The sequence below is a fragment of the Hibiscus syriacus genome, unplaced genomic scaffold (genome assembly GCF_006381635.1).
Source record: "Hibiscus syriacus cultivar Baekdansim isolate YM2019G1 unplaced genomic scaffold, ASM638163v2 tig00113156_pilon, whole genome shotgun sequence".
NCBI lineage: Eukaryota > Viridiplantae > Streptophyta > Magnoliopsida > Malvales > Malvaceae > Hibiscus > Hibiscus syriacus.
Genome location: NW_024063446.1, coordinates 44856 through 68055, shown reverse-complemented (window position 1 = coordinate 68055; position 23200 = coordinate 44856). Strand labels below are relative to the sequence as shown.

Below are 23200 nucleotides of genomic sequence, written 5' to 3'. Positions count from 1 at the left end.
CCAAAGAGTATAGACACAAGTAAAACTCTTGCCAGAAAAATGACAGCGGCAGTTCCCAAAAAAAAAAACCGCCTACAAGTTATCATTATATAGTTGTTTGGTAAGATTTTTATGGTTAAACTTGTTATTAGGCCCTTTACTATGTGTAAATTACTATTTAGTGTTTATACTCTAATTCGATCATTTTTTTTATAACAAAATCATATATTAGGACTACTCCTAAATTCATTTATTATTAATCTGTTCATTTTAATATGTATACCTTTCCAACTTTGAAAATTTGGTGTTGAATGTTGATCCAAACAATAATCATTAAATCTGTTATTAATTCTTAGATTGTGAGTAAATTATAGACTTAATTCTTATTCTCAAGTTGATCATTTATACACCTCACGATAATGTTAGAATTGACAAAAATTTAAAGATTCAAATACTAGAAGGACTAAAATTAATTAAATTAAAATATATGATTTATAATTCTAATGCGCACATGATATAGAGACTAATAGCAGCATTTGACCTTTTCTTAACGGGTCTCTTGAGGTGGGCGGCGGTTAGACGCTTTTCAAAGAATTTAGGCATAAAAGAAACACGCGAAATGGATCTCTGGGTTTTCGTAGTTCGCGCAACAATTCAACGTACGCCACTAGGTCCATCAGCCCACACGAAATGCAATTCCCGTAATATTTTTAGGGTTTTCTTTAGGGATAAAGCAATTTTTTCAATTGAAAATTACCTAAGTTAAATTTTAAACAAGATACTAAAATGAAAAAAATAACGTTTTTAACTACAAGATACTAAAATGAAACAAAAATAAATTTTAAATATAATTTTAAAAAACTAAAGTTTACGTACTAAACGCGTAATTTACCCTAAAAATAATGCTAATAAATTTAGATGTATTTTAAATTAATATTTTAAATCTTATAACATAGCGTCTAAAACACATAATCTTTTTGAAAATACGTTTTTACATCTATTTTAAATAGTTAAATTTAAAAACAACTTTTTCCGTGTAAGATTTCAAAAGCAATGTCAAACTAACTCGAACTCAAAAACCCAAAAGGTTCAACCTTCTCCCAATCATAATCGTCTTAAAACAGACCCGTGTATGGTTACAACAAAATTTGTGATAACATGCAATCGCAAACAAATAACAGAGCTTTGTGAACAAAAGGGCTTAGCCTTTACAAGAGAAACACAATAACCAATACCCACTCTTCAAATCTAATCATATAAACAAATACTCCACTATGATGGGGGAAAAGAAAATGCCTACTAAATTCATCTAAGTATAACACAAGCCCGCATCCTTTAGGAGGGAAATGCGGACTCATGGGAGTAAATATCATCATCACTGCTGAAGTTTCTCTTGTACAACCTCACCATACCGATCCCACGTTTTCTAGCACCTGATCTCGTATGAGCCAGCCTTGGTAATATAGCGAACCCATTCGACTGTGTTATACCCACTCTTTTCCCAAACCTGTGAAACGACGATTAAGGCAATTCAGCAAATTTCACCTAAAGGAATCACTTGTACGTTCAGAAAAAATATGTATGCTTATTGCTCACCTTAAGAAACCGGACACGTAAACCAGAGGCTGTAAACATCGGAACCTGAGAAGAAAACACAAATAAGTTACGGATGTGTTTTACCAGTCTGAAGGCTTTCATAGACATTTGGTTAAAAGGAAGAATCAAGGCCTTCGGCATTTTTCATGAAATGTAATTAATCAAATAGGACCTTGGTTCTTCCTTTTATCTCCATTGACCATCCAATTGTTCTGACACCCCCCCCCCTCAAAAAAAAAAAACCAAAGTTCCAATTTTCTATTCATCTAGCATGCATGGAAATTCAAGGATCATTAGGAGGGTAAAAAAGGGAGCCTAAAGTACCACTGACATGGATTACAAATAACTCACGAACTAAAACGTATCTAATATTTTCCTTTACTATACTCGAAAAGATATTGCATTAAAACAAGCAGACTAATTCAACATAATCAAGAAGTAAAATATTAATCAATTTTGGCACCTGAAATTCCATCTGAATTGGCGGCCTAGTCCAAGATTTCTTCTCTACCATCGTCGAAATTAACTCCACTTCTGCGCTCAAGGTTGGTTCTGTTTGCCCAGGAATTTTCTTATCCTAAAATACCAGACGAATATAACATTGAGCAATTGCTTTAGTCAATCTAGAGACGAAGCAAAGTAGAGTGAAAACTACTGATAATTGGCAACCAGATGGCTGCAGCACAAACTTATCGTTTTGGCTGGTCCACTTTGTGATGAAAAAAAAACAAGCAGCAAGAATTTCAACATAAAAATGTAGTACAGAAGATATGCTATATTAACAAACTAAAACACTTACTTCCAAACCAAGCAATCAATAGAAGCTTGATACTTTGCTCGACCTGATGTTACTTGGAAACTAGTTTTCGCGGTCTGTTTTGGAACGGGAATTTTGATGACAACCCCAAGAGCAAACATCTTTGCTCCAAAGACACTTTTAACCTAAAATATTGATAATAAAAAGCCAATTACAGATCCATAAACTTCCATATTATAGGAATTTCGAAAACGTTTGAATACAAACCTTAACATTTACTTCCATTCGTGTTCGACCAAGCTCCTTGATTGTTGGCAACCCGGAAAGGAAGATTAACTCCCTCGGTGATTCGGTACCTAAGCATTCATCGGACAAGAAGTTAGAAGGAACTTTAATCATGCATACATAAAAGAATTATGTATTGTCGAAAGAATTCCCTTTCATGAAGTATATCCAGGTTTCTAGGTTCATGGGATCTATATGATCAACAAAATCATTCTAAAATTAACACGCTGACGCTGAGAATGGGCATACTGCATTAGCATAAGAAGCAAGCTACGGATAACATGGAACTCACCAAACTTGGCTCTGCATGATACTATATATCATAAACTTGAACTACAAGATATATAATGGATAAGACTTCTAAGCTTACTTCATTAATTCAAATTCACCATCTGGTGGCACAAAACTAACAGTCTTTTCTGAGTTGAATCTTGTAAGATTTACGCACTGATGAAAAGTAACATCATCCAGCTCAATTGTCTTGCCACTGCAATAAGTAGCAGCATTGTAAGAGATTAAAAGTTAGAAAGTTCAACTTGCTTGCCCTGAAACCAGTATCAGAAGATTGACTTAAAAGGCAACGACAGCAGTATATAACCAGAGTATACAAAATTTTATAAAGTGGGCACTTTATGTAACCCTTTAGAAAGCCCCATAAAAAATCCAAATTTAATCATAAAAACATTGACAAGAAAGCAAACAAGATGATGATATATGAAGAAGGCAGAGAATAAAAGGATGAGAATAGCAGAAAATTAGAAGCCACCTCTTAGCAGGACGGGACTTTAATTGTGATTCTTTCTCGAGCCCAATTTTATCGTTCAAGCCCAATTTCAGATCAGGCATTCCAGAAAGGAAGCACTTCATAAGAATCTTCCCTGTAACATCACAACGCAGAACACTGCCTGCAATCACAAAATGGTTTATATTAGAGCAAGCAGACATCAATAAAAACACTTGACATAACCAGTATCAACCTTTTGAAGACATCAGTAGGTTTACACTTTCCACAATATCCAGAAACACCTGAAACAAACAAATGTTAATACCATTGAACAGCCACACTCAATATAGAAAGGAATTTGACAGAACTCAGAAGCAAGATCACCTCATTCTTTTTTATAAACAAGTCCCTCTCTTCGCCAGCCAACAGCACCTGTGACTTGTAAAGTTGCATTTAGAACAGGCTTATCTGAAGGCTAATGATTTGTTCCACACCGCAAATGGAAATGGTTAGTTATAATGTAACTTTACATGAAAATGAAAGCACAAACTAAATCTATATATGCCATATAAGCATCGCCTTCATGCATCAATCCTCAAATACAATAATCCATAACTCACAAAATATAACTTGCCTTGGATGAGAATGGAGACCGAACTCCTTCCTGAGTAATGTAAAGCTTTAAGATTTCAGGAGAAAGATTTTGTGGGTAGCCAAAGTCCATAATCTCTGCAATGAAAATCAATGAATCAGACATTTAGTAACTCAAATGAACTCAGCCTTAAATGATTTTCTCTTTCCTTGAATCCTTTCTACAAAACAAATGCCTATAGTAATTATTTAGTTTTCAGTTTTTTTATCAACCGAATCTACAAGCAATCTTCAATCTTCCAGCAGCTACAACTAGTAAAAACAAAGTAAACCAAGCTTACTATCACAATCCATAAGACCAAAAGTCAAGAATCATAGCTAACCACCAAATGTACAATAAAGCACTGCAATAGAATATCATGATTCAAACCAAAAGAAACAGAATCTAAACATGCTAGAAATCAAGAAAGACAATGCATGCTGAAGGAGAAGCATTCATCTGTCATTGAATACATACCATCCAACAATTCATAAATCAGAACGAAATTATTACGAATAGCATCTTCATCAAAAGCACCACCGAAATATGATTTAAACAAAGCAACAGCCTGCAAAAAGGGAAGAAAAAATGCAAGCATCAATTGTGACAGATGATAAGGATCGCACATTTTTATAATGGAATACGAGGCTAATCTTTTCATATTAAACATAAAGAACAAGAAATCTTCCACTACCTCAACAACGAACTTGAAAGCACAAGCTACATTAGCATTACTGCTGACAACAATTACGATGTAAACATTGCTAATTCTCATATAAAAGAAAGAGCAGCCTCCAATCTGTCGCACGGGACAAGTTTCGAGTTCTTTTGCCTGCATAATGTGCATTCGGAAGGCATCCACCATATTTCCCCTAATGAAAAGTTATACGAATAAAAAACAATTAAAATAAAAAACTCAGCAAAACTCCATCGTCTCATGGAAAAATATAAACCTAGCTATTCGGAGAAACCTCGATTCATTCACGGTGATACTACGGTTACCTAAATCTATTAATTTAATAGTAGCTAGAACTGAAAAGAAGAAAAGAGAGAATTACCCGACATCGTCGCGGTAGAGACGATTGATGAGGACGTCACCGCGCAGATTCAAGAAGTAGATTGCAGAAGCGGCCACCGGCATCTTCGATCCAGTGGATCGCGTAACACGCTAAATAAAGTGAAATCAATTGGTGAACTGATTGGATCGGAGGTTGCTGAAACCGGCGACGGGACCGGATCTGGAGAAATAGAGAGCGTTCGCGTTCGATTTCAGTTCGGTGATCAAAGCCTCGGTGAAGGAGATAATTTGGAAGGAAAAAAGGAAGTTAAAAATTAAAAAGAGCTTTGAACAGTTCGTTGTATGTAAAGATATGCAGGCCAGGTCAAGGGACATTTCGGTCTTTATAGATATAGAAAAACAGCTGGGAATGCCTTGGGTCGGGTCGGATGAGTATTTGACCTCACCCGATAGTTGACATCCGATCAAATTTGACTCGATATATATATATATATATTTATTAATATATGACGATTATAAGTGGTAATATATGTTCGAAAGACACCCAATCATTTAACAATAAAAGCTCAAAATCCCGACAACCGTTGGTGTTCGAATATGAGATCTCTAAAGATAACAATAATCTTTTTTAACTACTGAGGTCACTTAATTCATACAAAATTAAAAATTAGTTGAATATATATATATATATATATATATATATATATATATATATATATATATATATAATCCAGAGGATATTATATTATATTATTATCTAGGATCGGACTAGGAGTCTTTATCTTAAATCCAAACTTAATCTTATCATTCACAAAACCCGAACCCGAATCCCAAAATAAAATTCGACCAAGGTCTGGTCCGGCTCAAATCCAAACGAGAAGGCTTAATCTTTTCATGCATATGCAGCAGTCAGAGCGATATAGGCCAGATAGTTGGAGCTACACTGTACAAAAACAGAGGATATCTATACAGTTCTTGCTTGCTTGGATCAAGCCAATCCTCGGTTAGTCGCATTCAGGAAATTGATCGAAGACGAGAAAAGTAGTCTTGACACTGTCAAAGAAGAGTTCAAGGCTATCCTCGGTGACACTCGAGATGATGCAAGAAGACCGAAAAGTATGTTCACGATCGATATACGTCAAAGCAAGAATCTCCATGAGAGAGCACCATAAAACAAGGTTCAAGTGGAGTCTGAAATCTGAATGTTCAAACGCTTTCTGTAGGTGTGGCACTGACTACGCTCGAAGAGCAGTTGGGGACTTTGGCCAGAATCATTAAGCGCGGAGAAGCATTGCGGGGGCTGTTCTCGGCTCAAACTGGTACCGGAACTCATCAATTCGCTTGAGTACTGTCCAATTCCTTCGGTTCTCATTTGAAGAACCGTTCGAGCAACGAGGGAGGGTTTGGAGTTGTGGTTGCAATCAAAGATTCCATCATCAGTTGTAGCATCTTAGATGGTTATTTGGCTCAAATATATATATTATTTAGAGAATTGTCACAATTTTCATCTTTATTTACCGAAAAAAGGAAATTACAAACAAAATTGAGTACATGTATATCATTTACCAACACTTTAGTAACTTCTGTGACAAAGAAAAAGAGTGTCTTTACCAACTCTTTAGGAACTTGTGACAAGAAAAAGAGTCTTTATTCTTGCATAAGAGAATCATGGTTCGACTTTTCGAACTTGGATGTGATGGGTGGATTCGCGACGCCAGATCGGTTGTGCTCCACTTTGGACGAGAGTAACAGAGTCCCCCTCCGTCGCCAAATTCTTGTCCTAAAAGTCATAGAAATTTTGTATAACAAAAGCTTATCATGCACTGCAATTTAGTCTATCTGTGAAGTGCATAAGACTCTTAAAATTGAATCGAAACACAGGACTTTCACAACACAAATCTTGGGGTATTCTTAATCCGGATAGTCCATCCGGATTCCGGAAGGAGTGCCAGCTTATCGCTAGCATCTTTCTTCTTTCTGATAAGCCCCCTAAATTGGGTTACAAACATATAGAACTGAAGAATCTAGATAGGATATTTACCCTTAACAGCTTGAGTGCTCGGGAAAACGTCTCCTCCGCATCATCTGAAAACTGCATATATATCGGTATCACACCTTGATAAAGTGCCAGTCTCTGCTTAATCCTTTCCCTGCCAAGAACAAAAATTATGGCACAATAGTGAGAATAGGGAACGAAAACAAGTTCTAATTTGGAATACCTAAACACTTCTTAATTAAACTATCATTCAGCTGTAAAGTGATTGTCGGAACCGTAACTACAACATAATGAAGCCAAGCTGCAACCATTCATCAAAACCAAATCCAGATAATGAGAAAAGAATAGTTTTACGTAGTAAAGCTACTAAAACTTACTCGTTTGTGAAGGCAAAGATCGAAGAGGAAGGACGGTAGTGACTCAATAGTATAGCCATGGATCCGGTTCTTGTAAAAACCAGGACTGGTGTATCAAGAGTGTTAGCCATTGTTGTTGAATGGAAAGCGAACATTTCACCCATATGACTCTGCAAAAGAACGCCCTAACAAGGTCGGGATAGGAAAGCAAAACTATAAAAAGGTGCTTAAGAAATTGAATGATATGTATTATCACGGCACACGGCAAACGAAACAAACTTGATTGATATTTAGCAAATCCAGAAAATCGATTACCTTGTGAGCATTAAAACGAACCGGAGGCATAACACTGACTGGAAGACTTGACTCTGTCCTCAATGCCACGGTGTGCATAACTTTAACAGCTTTAATCGGATACCTATGATTATTGTCATCAATGGAAAATTAGCCAACATTTAAGATGAAAATACCAAAAAAATTATGTCATAATGTATATGTCAGATTAAGTTATCTAAAACGACCAAGCATTAACGATCCTAGCGGAGAGCACGTCTTCCTAATAACATCTAACAATTACCTAAATATCAGCTTACACACTTGTACGAGATCAAGCTTTTTCTAACTATATTAATTACAAATAGATAAAGAGGAAGAGTTGAAAATATAATAAAAGTTATAACCGGGGAATATAAGTACCGCTCAGTTAGATTAGAAACAAATTTTAGCCGAGTTAACTCACTTTCCGTGTGCAGTTTCACCAGAAAGCATAACTGCATCAGCACCTTCTCGAACAGCAATCGCGATGTCAGAAACTTCGGCTCTTGTTGGCGTAGGATGATTAATCATACTTTCAAGCATGTTTGTTGCCACGATTACTGGTTTATGCATATCGCGACACCTTCTGATGATATCCTCCTGTTAGAATAACAACAAGACAAGTTGGTATATATTTGGAAATGTATCTTCCATAAATTTCTCAATTACGGAAAGTATACCGGGTTTACACCACTTCATCGTTCTCAGTATAGCATTCCATTCAAGTTTTTTTGGGGAAAAAAGATGGCACGTGCATTTATTAAACCTAGTTTCTCATCCAGAGTTAAAAGGAGACGCATCAAGAATCAAAACTTACCTGCAATAAAGGAACCTCCTCAATTGGAAGTTCGGCTCCAAGGTCTCCTCGAGCAACCATTGCCTAAAATGAAGTCTATGGAATCAGTAAAGTTTCAGTTCAGATACCAAAATCTCAGTCTACATGTCCTTCTAAAGCATTTTGAGATAAACACATTGTTCAGGAATATCAAAACAAACCCCATCAGAAGCGGAAATTATCGAGTGAAGATTTGGTATAGAATCAGCACTTTCGATTTTCACAATCACATCAATATCTGCATTGCAACCTGCAAAAGAGTTCGGTAACAAACAGTGACAATTGTGGAAACCGTATATAATAATATCGTACGCACCCTTTATAGTTAAACTAGAATTATTTTACCTTTAAGGTAATCTTTCAACTCATGGACTACTTTAGCATCCTTCACGAAAGAAACAGCATAAAAATCAACTTGGTTGTCCACCCCGAATTTGATATCTTCCCAGTCTTTGTCTGTGAACATGATGCATAACATCCAAAATTTTGATTAGCAAACAAAATTGGAAAGAGTTGACCATGATTAAGGACGCAGAACGTAGAAACAGCTGCATGAATAACCTGTTATTGACGGCAGAGTGGCACTTTTTCCACGCACATTTAAATGACGCCTTGATTTCAGTTCTCCGCCGTCAACTACTTCACAGGTAACCAAATCCTTTGTCTTTGACTTTACCGCTAACGACATCATTCCACCTGGCATATAGAGACACGAATCAACTCATCAATTTACGTGTAAAAGTAAAAACTTGACAAAAAATGTGCTTTTGATTAGCAAATACTTCCCCGATCCAGTCATTGTGATATGAACAACTAGAAACATATAGTGAAAACGAATTTAACAGCATAACCGAATCACCGGTTTCTTCATGTTACAGATCAAAAACATTAAATGCAGGAGAAGATAACAGGATGAGGTTAACAGACAATGATTTTACTTATCCAAGAGGATATAACATAACAAAAGCAATTAATTGTATCACTGATACGAACAATTCGTTGTACTTATTCAACCGATTCAGTTTATAGCATCATACATTGAAAAACAAGGATTCTAAATCAAAATACAAAAACTCAGCTTAAGCTTACAAAGACATCAAAATGAAATCTCTTCTTACCATCTACCAAGAGTATGTCTTCAGCTTCCACGTCGTTAACAAAGTCGTCGTAGTTTACGCTGACGGTGTTCTCCGTACTAACTCCTCTTTTGATAGTGAAATTAAATTCTTGACCCTCTTTAAGCTGAATCGGTCGAGGAACATCGCCACTTCGAACCTCGGGACCCTGCATAAAGAACAAATCAGATTTACTTCAACAATCAGACAGCTGTTCCATTCAACATGAACATATGTTGCGTGAAGATGGATATACCTTGGTGTCGAGCATGATGGCAACAACTTTGTCTTCGAATTGAGCATTGTATTCCTTAACTAGATCAATGGTTTTCTGATGAGATGCATGGTCTCCATGGGACATGTTCAATCGGGCCACATTCATTCCGGCCTCGGCCAGTTTCCAAATCATCTCACGCGAGCTCGTCGAAGGGCCGATGGTACAGACAATCTTGGTTTTCCTCCGAGGACTCGAGTTCATTTGCATTTGTCCTAAACCCTCACCGTCCAACACCTCAGCCGGAGATTTCACCTTGTCCTGAAAATCGAAAACAACAATCATAAACAAATACATAAAAAGAAATTTGAAAAAAAAGGTCTGAAACGAAAACCGAAACTGACGGCGTTGAAATGGCCGTTGGTGGAAGTAACAACTCCGGTTTGGATGTTTTGCATGGATCTGATGGGAAAAAATGAGTCTCCCCTAGAGATGAAGAGACGCCGTTTATTAATCCGATTGGTTCCGGATTCAAACAGGGAGTGGTCGGTTATGCTACGGAAAGACGATAAATCAGCGGCGGCGGTGGAGACGACGGAAGCGTCGGTTAAGAGAGTAGTGATAGCCGCCATTTTTGGAAGTGAAAAATCACCTAAGCAGAGCAGAGAAGAGCAAAGGAAGATTTTTTTTAGAGAGGGAACAGAGATGGGTGTGTAATTAAGACAGTTGAGGACTCGAAGGAGTTGAGAGCAGTCGTTGTCGAAGTGGCGCCGTCGGTGTTTTGCTGGTCCCCCGTCTGGTGGTGGATGTTAGTGAAGAGTATATGGGAACACTTGGCTATTCAAAGATATTTTGTTAGATTATTATTATTAGTATAAATATGTTGGTAAATTTCATCATTGTTCATTATACTATTGCATCTCTCTCATTTTGATCACTATAAATATAAGATTATATCCGACGGACCAAACTGCTTGTAAATTTTAGCACTAGATGGTCGTCGGAGCGATGAAGGGCGGCGACAATTAATGATGGTCGATGCGAAGGAACATTGTCAATTTTTGAAATGAGATGAGAAATTGAGAGGATAGATACGATTGTTAACTGACCAAACCGATATATGTTTATATTCATTCGTTTAACTTTAATTCAACAAAAGAATTAACATAAACAATTAAATGAACAAAATTTATTGTTCGTATTCGTTTATTAAGAAATTTATGTTGTTTATGTTTATTTATATACGTTCGTTAAAATGATAAATGAACATAAATAAACAAACATAGATGAACATAAACGAGCGTAAACTAACATAAACCTAATTACATTTATATTTGAGAAGAATTTTTTTCACCAAAAATTTCTAAAATTGATATTTTTTAATTGATTTGAGTATTTATTTTATTTTAAATAATTAAAATTTAAAACATTAATATATGTAAGATTAAAATTTATTTAATCTTAATATTTCAAATATGTATAGAGATAGAGCAAAATATAAACGAATGAATATAAACAAACATAAATAATCAAATATAAACGCTCACGAACATAAATAGACAAGCAAACACTTTATTCGTATTCACTCATTTAATTTAACAAACAAAAATTCACATTCATGTCCATTCAATAAATAAACAAATATAAACAAACTTTCCATCCAAAAATTCATGAATAGTTGGTTAAAAGTTTAATTTATTTAGAGGCATGGATAGAGGATTTAAAGTTTAACCTAAATAATTTATGACTTATTTTTAATTAAAACTAAATTAATAATATATATATATATATATTAAAGTGTTTTTCCCGAATTTTCGAGATACCCTTATCGTTGTCCTTGCTCTTATATATATTAAAGTAAATGAAGAAAATGAGCTTATTCAAGAAATACTAATATTTGATCGTTTATGGAAATCATGTTAACGTATTTCTTAATTGGAAGTTAAAAGTAAATGTACGTTGCATGGCTATAAATTATACACAACACCAAAAGGTAGAGCAGATAAATTAGATGGAATCGGATACCTTGCCTCGGAAGTACAGCAGAGCAAAGGGAAAATACGATCGACGATCAGCAATTTTCCGAATCAGGGGTACTCGAAAACACACCTATATAGGAAGTCCCATTTGCGGAGGGTTTTAACCTCTCTTCACCGGGCCATTAACAGCTAACTTCATTTACATGTTCCTTTAGATCAATCGAAGCCGAATAAACCGGTCACATGCCACGACGGGTTAGCTAGATGTGCCTTTTGAGTTTGAGGGCTTTGTCATAATTTTGCTCGATGTCTCCAGGGACATCCCCCATCAAACGCATGCTCCAATACGTCCTCCATTCGCTTCGCCACCAGAATCTGGCAATATAATATGTTATACACGGTGAGCGAAAAGAGGATTACTTCGATTCAGTTTTACTCTCTCGACCATCGTAATTATGTGAGTTTGAGATTCAAATCTGATCGAAGTCACCTATATTATTCCAAGGTGTAACAGGAAATGCCTTGGGAACTCGCACCAACGGCAAAGCCGTATGTGCAGTCAACATGACCGAATTTTAGTTACATGTTGACGTGCTTAACATTTTTGCTTTAAATGGAGTGGCGTAAATTACCTCTAGAGTGGAAAGCACAGCTGCAGGTACTTCAACCAAGTCCTTGAGATTTCTCTCTGGCAGAATAACTCTCTTGATACCATAACGGTGTGCAGCCAGAACCTGCAAATTTCACATTACAGAAACAAGATGTATCGGAAAAAATGAGAAGCAAAGGCAGCATTTCGGGTCTCTCTGTTTGTTGCTGGATATTATCCGGTTGTAAAAATGAGATGAAATCGAACATATCAAAAATATATTATCACTCAATGTCGTGAACATATTATTTGCTGGCCAAAAGAAATAGTAGGAATAGTTTCACTATACATACCTTATCCTTGACACCACAACAGGTAACACAAGACCCCTCAGCGTCATTTCTCCAGTCATTGCTGTATCTGCTCTTACACTTTTCTCACTGAACAGTGAAAACTAGCGCTGTTACGAGGGTCACACCAGCTGAAGGGCCATCTTTCGGAACAGCCCCAGCAGAAAATGTATATGAATATCTCTGCCTTGCAACAGATTAGTTTCCAAGCAACTGCCAACTTAAGATCCACTGCCCTGGTTACCTGAAAAATAGGGAATCTTTCTATAAAAACCCATATATGGCATATACACCCATATTGATTCAGATTGTCAATCGATAAAGTTGATCGATTAGATTGCGTTTTGAAAGAAAATTGTGGTTCAAGAGATTATAACACCCATATTAGCAGTGATTTCCCTTGGCAACTTTGAGATCATCAGAAGCAGCATTGATGACGATGAATTTTACACAACACAAATGTAGAAAATATGTGGTTTAAGAGAGGATACCCATGTCAATGCTATCTGGGCTGATTCTTTAATAACATCACCAAGTTGTCCGGTAAGATGCAATTCACGTTTCCAATCACTGATGTAGCCTCCACGAACTGAACCTCCCCTCCAAAATTGGTCCAAACAAGCCCAACAGAAAATCCAGGAGTGGCAACACGATCTGCGGTTCTCGGTCATCAAGCTAGGAGGCTACATTAGAGAGAATAAACACCTTAGGCATGTTAATAAAGAAATATGAGCTCAAATGCAGTAACCATTAACACTCAAGTCATTGGATATATATACATAAAGAAACTTAAGCTGAAGCAGCAGGAAAGGAGAACTCCAAACCAAATCTTTAGTCAACTCACTTCCCGTTTTTGAAAGCTTTAATACCATGAAAAGTGTGCCCCTCCCCAGAGTTTAAGTTCAAAAGGCATATTGATGGTTAACCACATTAATAGGACACCAAATGAACAACAATTGCAAAGATATACAAATGGGAATGATAAGGCTTGTAAAAAATGAATGCCCTGATAAGAGTCAAATGAGGAATAATTACCCCCAATATTTTTCCAGCATAGCCTCATCAACAACCAAAGGTGAGGCAATTCCGAATGCATTTGATCTCATGATTATTTACACCAATGGGAATGACTTCCATTTCCATTTCAGGTCCCTCAGCAAGCCTGTTTTCCAGCAGTGGAGAAGTTAGCTTCTGAAATCTTTGCTAATGATATGGCACGATCTTGCTGAGCAACTCTTACTGCAGCAGCACGAGCCAAGGCAGCCAACTTCCTTTCCAGATTACGAACACCTGCTTCCCTGGTGTAGCTCTGAATGACAAGTTTAACTATGTCCTATAACCAAAAAAAGACATTAAGAGAAGATCACGTAATATTAGGCGTAGGATTGCGCAGAAAAATAAACTTTAACGCATCATACAGAAAAATTAATGCTTATACTCTGATCAAATTGCATCTTTTATCTAATGTCTTACTCTAACATCTCAATCTAAAATTTAACAGAAGAGTTCAAGAAATAAAATTAGCTTCATTTTGTCATATGTTGAAAACGAAACAGTTTAGAGATCATCTCTGGACTCTGGAGAGAATAAAAAAGGCAATACTGTGCAGATCTCAATACATTGTCATGTAATTGGTTATTCAACCATAGAGGTGATAGGGATGCAAAAAGACCAGTTGACAAAATTTTCAAAGCATCTCAGTATCAGGGAGGAACCGCTTCAAAATGTAGAAAGATGAAGGTGTGACGAATACCTCTGGAATTTGAAGGGACGCAGAACTCAATCCATGCTGATCCAAGACTCTTGGGATCAAATACTGCATGGCTATTCTAAGCTTTTCTTCGGCTGTATATCCAGGCAGCTCAATGACTTCCATCCTATCTAAAAGCGGAGGAGGAATAGGCTGCATCCTATTTGCTGTAGCACAAAAATCACCTTTGATAGGTCAAAGGGCACGTTCAAATAGCTATCAACCTCAGTTAAAGAACCCCAAGGGATCAACTGACATTAATGAAATGTTAATGATGAAGGTAATAGATGAAAAATAGACATGTAAACTCTTCAACAACCTTATATACCGTTAAAAATGATATTTTTTAAATTGAGGTCCATCATGTTAATCTAGACTTAGAGAAAGTAGGATACTGATCATTAAAAGATTATTCTGCTCAGGATCAAGAACCTCCAGCAGAGCTGAAGCGGGATCACCACGCACATCAGAACCTGTCTTGTCAATCTCATCCAATAGCATGACTGGGTTGTAAACACCTACTCTCTAGAGGCCAAAAGGTAAAAAGACCATTATGGTAAGAACAAAGGTCATTGAATAATAAATGTTCCCACGAGGATGTTTATACTCAATTTTCATTATCCCTAGAATGTCTTTCAGGTTTTTGAACTGACCAATGAGGCAAAAAAGCACCATCACTCCCCACAATAACATACACTAATGCAGTAAAGCACAGAATCACTCAGCACACTGCAGAACGAAATGGTAGAATATACAAGCTGAATAAATAAAAATGAGCATATTTAAGACCAGCGATTGACAGCTAATGAAGTTGCAGATAATAATGTCCCTGCAGACCTAATTCTTAATCAACAGGTAGCTCAATCACAATCTGTTAAAACAGTATGCAATAGAGCAGAATATCTAATTCATAAAACTGGTTATACCTTTAATCCATCAATAAGACCCTGGCATGCTTCCAATGTATGTTCTCCTATGTCCTCGGATATCTGCCTCATCCTTAACACCACCAAGGGATATACGTATAAATTTTCTACCCAAAGCAGAAGCAAGTGATGATGCTAATGATGTTTTCCCAACACCAGGTGGGCCAACAAAGCATAGAACTGGACCTCTTGCATCTGGCTTAAGCTGAGAAAAAAAATCATATCAAAACTTCAAAAGCGGAAGTACAAGATTTAACCTTCAATGCAAGAAGATCTAGATTGTTGGACAACCTTGCGAACAGCCAGATATTCGATAATCCGTTGCTGACCTTCATTAAACCATAATGGTCAAAGTCAAGTTGGTCTTTTGCAGCCTTTAGGTCCAATTCCGGTTCTTCACTGGCCTTCTGCCAAGGCAGATCAGCAAGAAGCTCCAAGTAAACACGTGAACTATTAAATCCAGGTTGCTGTGGTTGCATCTTCTTAAGCCTCCTGAAATGGAAATAAAAAGATGAACCATGTTATACATCATATCCAATTAAAATATAGGACAGTAACAAGTACGAATCACATAGAAACAAGAGAAACAAGAAAGGCCTGTGATATCATCACCAAAAAATTGAATGCTGAAAGATAATTTGCTTTAAAGCTTCCATTAATATCCCAGGATTGGAATGCTATAAAAATACCTTTTTGCCATTCAATTCAAACATAATGGTACCCTTTGTACTGTTATCTCAAAGTACCTCAACTCCCTCTGTGCAAGCTTCCAGACGCTTGAAGGCATCCCAGCATTCTGCATCTTCTTTCCAGGGAAGCCAAATCATCTTCATCATCATCATTGTCTCCAAGTTCCTCTTTTATTGCTCTCATCTGTAATATATTGAATAGTCAGATGAAGAATAATTAGGCTGTAAAACTTATAAAAATATGTAACTGTCAAGTAACATTTTTTCAGTAGCCAACTCAGCACCAAAAACTAGGCATCAGAAGCCACCAAAAAGATAATTGCATGTGGACTATATCTCCTCTACTGGCGCTATAGAAACAGCTGGAAAAAAAAAACCTAATTTTTTAATAAACTCAATAACTGCCAAAATCTGTAGTGCTCTCCACTTCCACTCCATAACAATACCAGTAGCAGAAGTAAGAAAGCTAACCTGCTGTCGCAAAAGATATTCCTTTGTGATTTTGATAATTGCCCTTCAACCTTTGTGTAATCTTCTCTGCTACACGTATAGACTGCACAGTAAATCATTAAATGAATGGAATAAGTCCATAAGAAGAATTAAAGTGACAATATTAACCTTAAGTACAATACACACCTGCAAATGCCTGTCAACTATCAGTAGCTTTCGAAAGCCTTACTTTAGGATCAACGGAATCCAACATAGAGAGCTGCTCTTCAAAACTCATCTCAAGCTAGCAACAAATATATCAGCCAACTTGTGAAAAGGAAGTGTCTCCAAAAGAACTTTTATCTTCCACCAGTTTTTGTTTCTACAAGCAGCACAGGACTTGAAGTATCACTAGAATGACAACATAAAACCTAACCGAAGTTTTCAATCAACAAGAGAACTAACACTCTTAAATGGATTTATGGCATATGAAAAAAGTTACTAAGAAGTGAAAATAGTAGGTTACAAATTTACCTGCTCAAGAATAGAAATTAGCTCCATGGCAATTGCTTTGAACTGGCGAGAAAGTGTTACAAACTCTGGATCTTGTTCACTTGCTCCATCTCTAAACAAGTTAAAACATAGAATTACAGATCAGAACATAGCCTAAAACCAACGTATGACATAACCATAAACAACATTCCATTAAATGTTTTTGAAAAAAAATCTTGCAACTATAATAAAATAATTACAGGTTGTAATCTGGAATGCTACTCCAAACATTCCAGAGTTAATTGTAGCCAAAGACAATAGGACATAATTGTTATTCTGAAACTAGAGATTCAGAAAGAGATTTGTTGACGAAAATATATATGCAATAGAAGCAGAACTATGCTTACACAAGAAAAAAAACCTTATAGCAACTTACCAGCCTTAGTCATCTCAAGTGGAGATATCTTTGCAGTGCAGTAAGGTCCTCGTGTGCTAAGTTCCTCTATATTGAATCTGCATAAACCTTCAAGCACGACAATGTATGTCACCCTCCACTGGTTTCTCCCTCTTTGACAGATGCAAAGCACGTGCTGCCACTCCCCTGATATATGTACAAGCATAATCCAGAACCATAAGTAGAGAATTACCTCATGAAGGAACTAAATGAGTAAATTACAAGATTTTCTGAATCACGACGAGACAATAATATGAAAGCAAGAAAATGATAGAAGAAGATGGATAGAAAAGTACCTGCCATGCCAATGAATAACTTCTGGAGGGCTTTCCCGTCAGCCTTGTGTGCATCAGATGTGCTTACCTGAACTTTTGAGCTCCGCTCACCTGATTCACTTCCTGCACCAGAAAAAAACCGTTCAAACTCACTTATTATCGACGTTCTTTTCAACAGTGGAAACTGGACTTTTGATAGCAAACAAGTCCACAAAACAACCACCTTGAGAAAACATGGAATCCATGGAGGGTCGTCTCAGCAGTATCACGAACCGGAAGAATTCCAATTAATCCTTTATCCTCTCGCTGCCATAACTCTTGCTCCACCAATTTCACACTGCGTAGTCAAACCGCTTTATTCTCTAATATTCAAGCTTACAAAAAGAGCAAATAAAGAACCGATTCCTGAATCTACCAGCTTCATATTTAGTATCCGGCTAAAACAAACATAAATTTTAATAAACTTAGAAAAGTCGACAATTTCTAAACCCGCAAAAGTTTCCCGAGAGAAGAGCATCAGTGTGAGAAACAACAAGTAGGACCGATCAAGCCTGATATTGTAACTTTACAAAATTTGAAAAGCTCTGTATTGATGTTTTGAAAAGAATAATCATATAAAGGGTCATAATTCATAGTTTTGAAGCCATAAAAATGGTTCCAGCTGTAATTTTCTAAGGAAACAAACGAGAAAGAAAAAATCACATCTCAATAGAAAAAGTTTAGTCAAATATCAGAAGAAACAAAAATAAACGGACCTGCTGAGTGAAGTGCAGCGAATCCGAATAAAGGCACCAGGCAATAGAACTTTGTTTCTGAATGGAAGAATAGCTAAACGTCCTGGTAACTCCACCGATTCCTCCATTTTTTTCAGCTTCTAAGAAGAACAGTTATAAATTAATAGAAACCAGAGAACCAGATATCAGTAATCGTTCAGCCGAGGCTTTGATAGAAGAATATAGAAACAATAAATGGAAGCCAACGGCGACCATTTTGCCTCTTTTATTTATTTATTTATTATTATTATTTTAAAATTAGATAAAGTTCATAAATATCACTAAAGTGTGCTCAAATATGTTAAACTTTTGGGTAAATTACAAATTTCATCACTGAACTTTACTTACTCCTATTTTGTTCACAGAACTTCAAAAGTTTCTTTTCTTACCGAACTTAATACATTGAGTTTTTTTATTGCTGAACTTTACTCTTACTCATTTTGGTCCTCATCGTTAAACAGTTAACGGTGTTAAAAACGATGACGTTTTTAAAAAAAAATAAAATTTTCACCAAAAACTATATCGTTTTGCATCTATATAACAAACCGTTTTAACTTCGTTAATTATTTAACGTCGAGTGAGAAAAATTATAATTTACCATAAAATGTATTAAGTTAAGTGAGAAAATTGAAAAATATTTTAGTGCAGTGAGTAAAATATAAGATATAATAAAGTTCAGTTACCAAATTATAATTACCATAAAATTTAAAAGTTGCAAAATGGTTATTAAGTTTTTCAAATGATTACAAAATGGTCATATGTTATAATAATAAAAATAATAAAAAATCTTGGTAAATTTAACGATTTTTGTAATAGTTTGAAAATTTAATGACTTTTTATTAGTTCAAGAAATATAAATTATCTTTTTTTAATAATTTAATAAATTTAATGATTATTTTGTAATGTTACGGTGATCATTTTATAATAGAATGATAAAATTAAAGATATTTTTATAATTTTAAAAGTTCAATTACCAAAAATTATAAGTATAGTTTAATTGCATCTAGTGCATTTTACCCTTTAAAATTCCATTATCAGAATTTTTTAACCATTATTGAATCAGGGATAAAACTTTGGTCCTAAATTTAACAATACTTTTCAATTGATTCTTAAATTATTTTTCCTAAATTAGTCCTAAACAATTTTTGCTAATACATAATCTCATAGTGTCACTTATCAAATGATAAAAAATAGAAAAGTTACACCCAAAATTATAAAATATAAACAAAAAATATACATGGACCATTTTGAAGGGAAAAAAATCCAAACTTAAAATTTACTTTACCCTATTATTTATACTTTAATTTTGTGACTTACTACTAAATAGAACACTTGTATGGTCATTTATATTATTATTATTATTATTATTATTATTATATTATTATTATGAACATGTATGGTTCTTTATATCAATTCCTTTTATGAGATATTTACATATTCAGATAGTAATAATTTAATACTTAAATACAATTATATGATGCAGATTGAAGTGAATTGACAATAATTGTTGAATTTAATAATCAAGTTAATTATTACTACTTAATTAACAGTAATCATTACTTTTAAGAATAGTATGTACAGTAAATATAAAAATAAGGGTAAACTACTAATTTAGTACTTAAATTATCAGTTTTAGCCCACTTTAGTATCTAAAATTTTATTTTTTTCAAAATCGAACACTTAGTTTTCGTTTCATTTTAGTATCTCACCATTAAAAAATTTAACACATTTAACAAGTAAACTATAATTTGTTTCATTTTAATATCTAAAATTTAATCTTTTTCAAAAACTTAATGTTAAATTTGAACGGGATACTAAATTAAACAAAAACTAAAGTTTTTAATGGCGGAGTACTAAATGAAACAAAAACTAAACTTTAAGTAGATTTTGAAAAAAAAATGTAGATACTAAAATGGACTAAAACTAATCATTAAGTATTAATACGTAATTTATCCAAAAATAGTTTCATGATAAGAAATGATATATTATGTTTAGTGATATGATTTGAGCAGTATTTTTATAAATCGTGTATGAGTTTATTCATAATTAAGATGGAAAAAAAATACTATCGTGAGACTGTAAACACCTGTTTTTGTCTGGGGTTCTCGTTCGAGCTTTACTCCAGTTTATATATTAAATTAGTTATTATTACCATGTGTTGCATGTGTTTATCTATTTATGTTATTTTAATTTATTATCATGTGTGTTTAATTATGTAGGGTGTTTAATATATCTATTATGTTTAATGCACTAAATAAATGTTATTACAGGCCCAAGTTGAAACAAGTTACAACAGGCTGGATTAAACAGCCCAAACACAGAACCCTAAACCCGTTAGGTTTTCCTATCCCAGCTTCCAGCGCCGCAACATGAAGGCCGTTGGATCTGTCATCAGGATCCAACGCTCACGACGTCCCAAGCATCCCCACCATCGGCGCAGATGCTCCCAGAACTCCAAGACAGTGCGCGAACCAGCCAGCTGCAGTCTCACGTGAAGCCAACCCTGCTGCCATGCCCAGCGCCGCCTTCCACGTCCATCGGCCTCTGTCGACCGTCGTCTCCACCAGTCAGCACCCACCATGCAGCACGAACCAACCGGGTGCTACCCACGTGAAGTCCCTCGGGACTGTTCCCCATCGCCCGTGCCCAGGCTGTTGAAGCCCCGTGACTTGCTCTCCAGGTCCTGCACACAAAACAACAGAACACGAGAAGCAAAAACGAGGAGATCGACTAGAAAAACAGACAAAAAAAACAAAACGAGGGAGAGGGGAGTCAACTAGAAATAACAAGAGGAGGAAAGGACAGAAAAAAACGAACAGGGGAGGAGTGATCCTAAAATCGAAGATCAGCCACAGAAGAAAAAAAAGAGAAAAATACCAGAAGATCGAGTTATCAGCGAACACAACCAGAGATAACAACGAATCCAAAAAACGTTGGTAAACCGAAAACTTACTTACCTGATCTAAAGGCTCTCGTCGTCCCAGCTAGGAATCCCTACCCCGCTTGTGAGAAGGTAAATCCTTCATCTTTCGTGGTTTTCCAGTCGTGTACGTCCGTTTTAGACTCAGATTTCAGGGATTTAGGGGGTTTCGGTCTAGAGACTAGTGAATGTTTGGTTAGATAGAGAGGTGTGGCCCTTCATCGGAGTCAGAACCGCGGTGGTTCCATGGTGTTGGGTAAGTGAAATAAATGGTTAAGGATAGTAAGGTTTAGATTTGAGTTTTGGATGATTCTTTTGATGGGTTTGACCAGAGTCGATTTCTGGCCTTTTAGGCTCCTCATCGGAGCCATTTGGCGGCGGAGGCCCGGCGATTGGGGATTCAGTGAGGTTGAAGAAGAAGAGGAAGAGGTTGAGAGAAAATGGCTGAGGTGAGAATGAGGGGCTCAGAGGAAATGATTTAGGGTTAGAAATGTTACCCTAAAATCCCTATATCAGAACGCCCGAACGGCGTCGTTTAGTCAACTCCAAAACGACAGCGTATTGATGTCTGAGGGAGATGCGCCGTGTTTTGGAAGTTGGGTTAATCTCGCTGATAGGCCATCGTGGTTTTGTTTTGTATTATTTTGGTCCCTGAACCGAGCTTTATTGATATTTGATTTCGCCTCGTAATTCCAGCGTTTTACATTTCAGTCCAGAATCATGCAAGGGTTGTTTTCGGATTGTTATACATTGGATATGTAATTTTGAGAAGCTTTCAATTGATCCTATGCAATATTTTGGTTATATTATGTTTGCAGTACCCAGAAATGAAAATGTTATGAAAAAGGTTGTTGTTATTTATTTTTATGTTTTAGTCCTTTAATATTTTATGCATGATTGTTAGGTTAATTTAGATTTATTTTAAAATATGCATGTATATATTATTTCAAGCATGTTGTTCATACGCACGTAGGTGTAATTTATTTTTATGAGCATGTCTGAATTCGTTCACTTTAATCGCATATTTAATTATTTTTGCATTAACATCACTTTGTATAATTTTTGCATGATATCCTCATATGCATAACTTGACATTATTGCATAATCGGAATTAAGGGTAATGCCCTTTTAATCTAAAATTATCAGAATGCTTTCCTTAACTTACAGGAAAGTTGTTTTTGACGATTTTAAATTAAAATGGTGTCCCGTCAGTAACGCCTAATTAAATTTGGATATGTCATTGTAAAATTTGGGAGCGAAAGAAAAGAAATATTCGACTATTTAAACTTTTCGAGAAAAGGTCGTTAGAACTGAACTAAAGATCTGGTCTCGATATTTTTAAATAATCGAATATTCTTTATCTTTCTAATGACTTGGTAATTTTAAATTAAATCTATTTTGTTGCTTTGAATGTTGCAATTTGCATTTTGTCGTTTAAAGGATCAAAATTAAATTAAAGTTGAACTTGTAAGTTCGTTGCAAAGACATTAATTAATCGACTAGACCGAGTTAGGGCGTTTGGGGTGCTAATCCTTCCCCACACGTAACCGACTCCCGAACTTGGATTTTGGTAACGTAGACCGTAAATTTGTCGTTTTAATTAAAATTAATTTTTATTTAAAATGACAACGTTTTTGGGTGCCCATCACACCCTAATCAAAGATTGGTGGCGACTCCTCGAACCTACATTTGTATTTATTTAAAAGGAATCCCAAATTTTCGAACGAGAGGTTTTCTAAAATTGCATTGTTTT

At 35.7% G+C, this 23200-nt stretch overlaps 1 protein-coding gene and 2 pseudogenes across 4 annotated transcripts; all 3 read right to left on the bottom strand.

Moving 5' to 3' along the window:
• Positions 1-1054: 1054 nt before the first annotated feature.
• Positions 1055-5326, bottom strand: LOC120185996 (annotated as a pseudogene).
• Positions 5327-6529: 1203 nt separating this feature from the next.
• Positions 6530-10642, bottom strand: LOC120185989 (pyruvate kinase isozyme G, chloroplastic-like). 4 transcript variants are annotated; one of them, XM_039190052.1, is made up of 13 exons: positions 10556-10629; positions 10226-10473; positions 9864-10142; positions 9611-9776; positions 9054-9188; positions 8838-8948; positions 8654-8742; positions 8475-8537; positions 8082-8257; positions 7658-7760; positions 7364-7527; positions 7032-7140; positions 6530-6770 (listed from the first exon to the last, which is right to left on the bottom strand). In XM_039190052.1, the coding sequence occupies exons 2-13, from the start codon at positions 10451-10453 to the stop codon at positions 6657-6659; spliced, it is 1737 nt and encodes a 578-aa protein (XP_039045983.1). In that variant the 5' UTR covers positions 10454-10473; positions 10556-10629; the 3' UTR covers positions 6530-6656. The 4 variants fall into 4 exon arrangements, with proteins under 4 accessions (XP_039045983.1, XP_039045982.1, XP_039045985.1 ...); XM_039190051.1 differs by having other exon boundaries at positions 10226-10641; XM_039190054.1 differs by having other exon boundaries at positions 7364-7512; positions 10226-10641.
• A 1186-nt stretch (positions 10643-11828) lies between these two features.
• LOC120185994 lies at positions 11829-18727 on the bottom strand (annotated as a pseudogene).
• Positions 18728-23200: the final 4473 nt, after the last annotated feature.